The 5,815-nt window shown below is 52.5% G+C and overlaps 1 protein-coding gene across 3 annotated transcripts; it reads right to left on the minus strand.

Moving 5' to 3' along the window:
* Positions 1-245: 245 nt before the first annotated feature.
* Positions 246-5,381, minus strand: LOC104849283 (CD209 antigen-like protein E). Of its 3 annotated transcripts, none has more exons than XM_010605622.3 (7): positions 5,293-5,374; positions 5,119-5,205; positions 4,817-4,903; positions 4,418-4,510; positions 3,855-4,006; positions 3,015-3,124; positions 246-2,374 (listed from the first exon to the last, which is right to left on the minus strand). In XM_010605622.3, exons 1-7 carry the CDS (start codon positions 5,336-5,338, stop codon positions 2,224-2,226), a joined length of 726 nt encoding a protein of 241 aa, XP_010603924.1. In that variant the 5' UTR covers positions 5,339-5,374; the 3' UTR covers positions 246-2,223. The 3 variants fall into 3 exon arrangements, with proteins under 3 accessions (XP_010603924.1, XP_010603926.1, XP_010603925.1); XM_010605623.3 differs by lacking the exon at positions 246-2,374 and adding an exon at positions 2,787-2,914; XM_010605624.3 differs by lacking the exon at positions 5,119-5,205 and having other exon boundaries at positions 5,293-5,381.
* Positions 5,382-5,815: the final 434 nt, after the last annotated feature.

Here is a 5,815-nt window from a genome sequence, read left to right on the forward strand (position 1 = left end):
TTTCAGTTCTTACAGCACATTGGCCCTTTGGTGCACGATAGCAATCTCAACCTTGGTGATTGCCAGGAATCTCAGGGAGTAGGAGGGTGCTCCCCTAGGAAGTGAATTAAGTACATGCATTTTGGGGCTACCCAAAGTCAAAAGCTTCAATTAACTCCCCCAACACACACACACACACACACACACACACACACACACACACAGCCCAAAGAAAACAAAAAACAAAACAAACAAACACGGACTCATTTATTCTAATTCTCTGTTTTTCTGACTCTTGGAAATCATCCGCAGAGGGTTAACAGTTGATTTTTCCAAGCTGGCTAATTTTAATAGAAACCCTGAAGTAACCTTGCACAAATTAGTCACCCCTCTGTTGTTCTGGATCTCTGACCTGATGTGCAAGGAAAGTAACTGGAAATGACTGGTCTGTTCTATGCCCTTTGTTTCTGCTTTCTTCAGCAGTTCTTACAAGCACAAATAACTTCTGCTGCTCCGAGGATTAGAAACTTGATGCTACTTCATGCAATGCAATGTTGCCCTTGATCTACAACTGACCATAACACCAGTTGAGATCGACTGTATTTTGTCTTGTGATGGAGGACAGATCTGAGGTCCACAATCCCAAGAAACTAATAAAAGCGGGAGTCACATCAACTGAAAGCTTAACGAAGAGGGAAAAAACCCAAAGGTACAAGCAGAAAGAAATGAAACAGAAAAGAGGAAAACAATAGAGAAAATCCTAACCTTGTGGAAGACTGGCTCTCAGAGAGATGGGATTTAACATTCAACTTGTTCAGGAAGGAGTATCTGTGGGGTCACAGGGTGGAAGGAACGGGAAGCTCAGTGGATTGTTTTCCAGCAAGCAGTCTTCTAATTCTGACTGGACTCGCACAGCTCAGTCCCACCCTACTTCTGGTGCCCACACAAGGTGCCCCCGACTAACCAAGCTTCTGTCAAGCCATCCAAAGACTGGCTTTAAACCTCCTTTATGGCTTGGCGATTTGCCAGTGACATCTTCTCAAGGAGACAACTCAGAAGGTGCTAAGTGGAAGAGATGCTTGGGACAAGGAAAGCGTGCAGATGTGTGGTCCCCACGCATCTCCAGCGACTCTGATCTCCAGCACCACTGCGTGTTTTACTATCACGGGCATCAGCAAATCTCCTTGTTCAGAGATCTCAGAGAGGAGAATCTTCACACTCCTACCTGGAGATAGGAGGTTGGGATGGAAAATGTCATTGCCCTAGCTAATTTTTTTTTTTGTCCATCTGGTGACCTGAGTCATCACATTAGCAGAAATCCGTGTGTCATCAATAGGCATGATGCTGAATAACCAAAGATACCCATATCACTCGGGAATGTAGACTAATGCGTTTTTAATTTCCTCCGCAAGAAGAAAGCAGGAAAGGGCAGAAATATAAACGCAAAAGAGGAGGTCTGACAGCAGCAACAGCTGGCCCCACAGGGAGCTCTGGAGTCTGAGGGATCCTTCATAGATGCCCCATGTTTGCCCAGTACGGCTAGATCTTCAATGCCCTGTGCAAACGTGCGGTGTAACAGGATGGAGTCCAACACTGGAGGAGAAGCAGGCACCCGGGGCAGAGTCTAGGTGGGAACGGGCTGCTGTGTGGTAGCCACCTCCCACAGGACTCCTCTCAGCTGGGGTAATATGTCCTTCACGGAAGTGGGACCTGGGAGACCCACTGCAAAGTCCACCGCAGAACCACAGAGGGAGGAGGGAGCAATCCAAACCATCACTGGTGAACTGAGGGATTCATTCGACGATCACCCAGCCTGCAGCATGAGCTAGAGGAGCATCCCCAGGCTGAGGAGAGCAGGGCAGGCGCGTGGAAGCGGGGCAGACTGAAGGGAAGCAGGCAGGGACGGAATAAAGCCACAGAGGACACGCCAGCAGCTACGCACGGCGGTGCGCACCCTCTGGTATCACCGAGGCAGAGAAGACTGGGGAACACCCCCCCCCCGCTCTCCTCAATGTGTCCCGCACCATCTCCACGGCCGGAACCACAGCCACCAGGCCAGAGGGATCCCGCGGCACAGGAGGAAGGGAGGTGATGATCCAGCCCATAGAGTACAGGGAGCGCGACAGAGGAGATTCACAGAGCTATGGCTAAGATCTCGAGTCCAGCAGACAAGGAGAAGGAGCTGGGATAACCAGCTGCAAGCTCGGCCGCCTGGCAGGGGTGCTTGGGCAGAGATTCTGGACATCAGCTGTTGGAGCAGGACAGCGCCGTCTTCTTGCAGATCCAGAAATTGCTGTTACCACATCTGCCGTCGTTCCAGCCCTCATCCTTGAATTCCACACAGTCCTCTTCCCCGATGTTGTTGGGCTCTCCTTTGTTCCAGTAGCTTCCCAGGCTGTGAAGTCCATCCAAATGTGAGCCTCTGCCCGGCCCCGCTGTGTGAATCGTATTTCTAGCGCTGGACCCCCTGATGCTTTCCCATCCGTCCGCCGTGTACACGGAAGGCTTGCTGTGCTCTGGACCCCGTGCTCACGCCCTAGTCACCTGGCCTCATAGTGACCCTGACCCACAGGGGAGCCCTGACTTGGAGGGTGTGGTTTTCAGGTCCACCTCAACCCATTTGGCACCCACATCCTCAACCACTTTCCTTACTGGTCTTTTGCAGCCTGGACCCATCTGTGCCTGTCCAGAGCCAGCAACCATATGACTAGGAACGACACCGCCCCCCCGAACTCACAAGCACTACAAAGAAGCCAATCCTGAGTATGCTTCCTCTGCCTCACCTGGCCAAACGATCTTACCAAACATTCCTCAGTCCCTGTCTCCTGCCTCAGCCTTCCCCATGTAAACCACTTCGGTGTGATGATCTGCCCTGTCATGGGGTGCATGCGTGTAATAATCCACCCAGCGCCGGAAACATCCCAGATTCTTAAGCCTAAGTGGGGCACGGAGTGAGGAGGAACCTCCAGTGCGTTGAAGCCAGAGCTTCAGAACCCCACCCCACTCCACAGGTGTTCTCTTCTCCCTGACCCTACCTGCTTGACAGAGGCGAGCCGTCCACCCAGTGCCAGGTGCCTTCCTTGTTCAGGTCCGAGAGACCCATCCAGGTGGAGCCTTTACTCTTCGAGGTCTGCTGCAGGAAGCTCTGGAGGGGGACAGCAGGAGTCAGGAGGGAGCTCTGCGGCCTGTTTTCTAGCTTACACCCATCCAAATTTCACGGCAGGGAGTTCCCCTTGACGTCTATCCTACAGGTTTTACAGTATCAAGCCATGAGCTATCCTGCATGTGCAGGAGGTCAGAGCCTCCCACCTCTTTATACTATGGGAAGATGTTTTGTCACGTGCTCACAGACTGCCCATAACCGGTCTGCATCAGACACTTGGTAATACTACAAGCCCATCCGTCTATGTCCCTGTGGGACTTTCAAGAACCAGGTTAGTGCACTGTGGAAAGATCCCGGCTGTTCATAACTGCTGGCCATGCACATCACCTCTTTTCAGGTCTACACGTAATGACATTCCACCGATGGTTTCAAATAAGCCCCAATTATATTTATGCTGGGGGTATTGGCAAACAAGACTCCCAGGGAATTTTTGCTACTGAAGAGTAAGTTCTTAAGCCCCGGCCCACACGCCAGCAGGTATCTTTACATTTCCATCGTTCCACAAACCCTGCACCCACATTGGGAACTTGTGTGTGAATCCTTGAAAGATGTGTGGGATCCTCTCATCCACCCCCTTCTCCTCCTCCCTTTCCAAGCGCACCGAGCAAGCCCTGGTCCAGAAAACCCTGATCTGACCAATCTTCTCCCCCAGAGCTGGCCAGCATCCAGGCGGGCACCCCAGACTAAGACCCCCTGCCAAACCACACGAAACCTGCTCCTCAGCGCTCTCCACGATGACGAGCTGAGCCCCCGCTTCCTGGCAGGCGGTGAGGGAGTCATGCCAGTTCCGTTGGGACTTGGAGAAGAAGTAGCAATTTCCGTGGAAGAATGTCCAGTCCCAGGAGCAGGGACGGCACAGGCGGTCTGTTGGGGGATGTGGTCAAGGCGGACTCACATTTGGATGTTCTTGTTCCTGTGTCTTCCAGGGAGTCAAGAGCCTCCCTGGATTCTGTACCCTGAGAAAGTCACTCCCCTCCCCACTTTTTGAGTTCCTTTCCCAGCCCCAAGAGAACCCAGGAATCCTGGCCCTATCTCTTCCAGGCTGGGAGAAGTAGGGACTTTGGATCTCAGAACAAAGGCCGGAAGACTGACTTAGTTGAGGTCCTACTGTGTGCGTGTTCCCCTGTGAAAAGCTAGCACCATCCCGACTCTTGCCCCATGTCCCCAATTCACAGCTGGGCAAACTGGGGCTCAGAGAGGACAGAAGACTCAGGCAAAGTGACAGGACACCCAGGCCCTCTCGGGCCCCTGGAGAGCCTCTTTCCTGTCACTCACTTATTATGTCCACCATCCGGGCCAGTTCCTGGGAGGACCTCTTCTGCAGTAACTGGTTCTGCTCATGCTCCTTCCTGCTGGGGATCCTGGAGACTGTGCCAAGTAAAACATTAATTATTAATCGCCTATTGTTTGCCAGATCCTACACGTTGGTTCAGCGAGGCGACATCTTGCTCCCTTCTATGTGAAAAAGAAGAAAGCTGAGTCCCAGAGAAGGCTGAACCCCAAGGGCAAAAGGAGCCAGGACCCTCTTCTCCACCTCCCTCCTCGGGAGATGTGGGAGAGGCCCTGAGAAGCTCCAAGGAGCCTCTGAAGGACCTGATCCAGTTTGAGCCCCACTTCTTTCCCAGACCTGCCCTCCCCAGCTGAAGGATCCCCAACCCCGAGCCCTGCCCTGACCTTGGGCAAGGATGGCCACCAAGATCCCAGCAAAGACCACGAAGAAGATCAGCTTCAGGGCCAGGGGGATGGGGTGGTGGAGATGGCCTGCAGGAGGAAGGATGGGAATCCAGTGCACCAGTGTCCCTGCTTAGCCTGTACAGGGACCGTCTCATCTCTAGCTCCCCCTTTCCTCATATCCGAACCCTAGGGTCCACCCTCCCAAGGACACAGGGATCCAGAATCTCAGCCTCCATCTTTCCCAGACTCCGATGCCTGGGAGGAGCTGTGCGTCCCCTCCTCAGTTCCTGCCACTGCTTTACCTGCAAATCTTTTGCATAGAGAAGCCAGGCGGTCTCCAAACCTGTCCATGAAGTGTCTGGGGCCACTGCTTATCAGCAGTTCCTCGTCTGAATGAGCAGAGCGTCAAGTCGAGCTGAGATCCGAGACACCTCCCAGACCCCTCCCCAAAGTCCCCGAGTCCCAGCTCAGCTCACCCGGGCTGTCCAGCTCCTGTGCCCGTGCTTCCTCGGGGACAGTCATGGCCACCACTGTTCTTCAGAGCCCAGAACCGCTGAGGACCGTGGTTTTATGTCCCCCTCCTTTTCCTTACTCTGCATCTACTCTTATTCAGGAAGAGAAACAGGGAACTGGACACCAGTACAGGAAGATGAAAGTGCAGCAGGGCCTCACATTCTAGCAATTATAGGAGGGTTTGGCATGGTCAGAGCTCAGGAGCCAAAAACAAACAAACAAACAAACAAACAAAAAACACAACACTTGTCCACATAAGGCATTGCCAAGCTGGGGGATGTGTGTATTGGAACAAATAAATAGGGAAATAAAGCTATTTTAAAAATTTCTCCTTAAAGTCTATGCAAAGGCAGCTTATGATGCTTTCCATTTTCCCCGAAACACTGCCCCTGGATTCTGGGGTTCTGTAGGCCCCTCTAGATCTTTGATGTCATGAGCGAAGCATTGGACAGCACACATGGAAAGGTAACCGGGTTAGACATTTAT

The sequence above is a fragment of the Fukomys damarensis genome, unplaced genomic scaffold (assembly GCF_012274545.1).
Source record: "Fukomys damarensis isolate Sample0158 unplaced genomic scaffold, DMR_v1.0_HiC HiC_scaffold_37, whole genome shotgun sequence".
Lineage (NCBI taxonomy): Eukaryota > Metazoa > Chordata > Mammalia > Rodentia > Bathyergidae > Fukomys > Fukomys damarensis.

Coding starts and splice junctions, on each gene's coding strand:
- LOC104849283 (XM_010605622.3), bottom strand. CDS start 5,338: ATGACTGTCCCCGAGGAAGCACGGGCACAGGAGCTGGACAGCCCGG. Junction 5,206..5,292: donor ACAGGAGCTGGACAGCCCGG/GTGAGCTGAGCT, acceptor CTGCTCATTCAG/ACGAGGAACTGCTGATAAGC. Junction 2,375..3,014: donor GGCTCGCCTCTGTCAAGCAG/GTAGGGTCAGGG, acceptor TGGACTTCACAG/CCTGGGAAGCTACTGGAACA.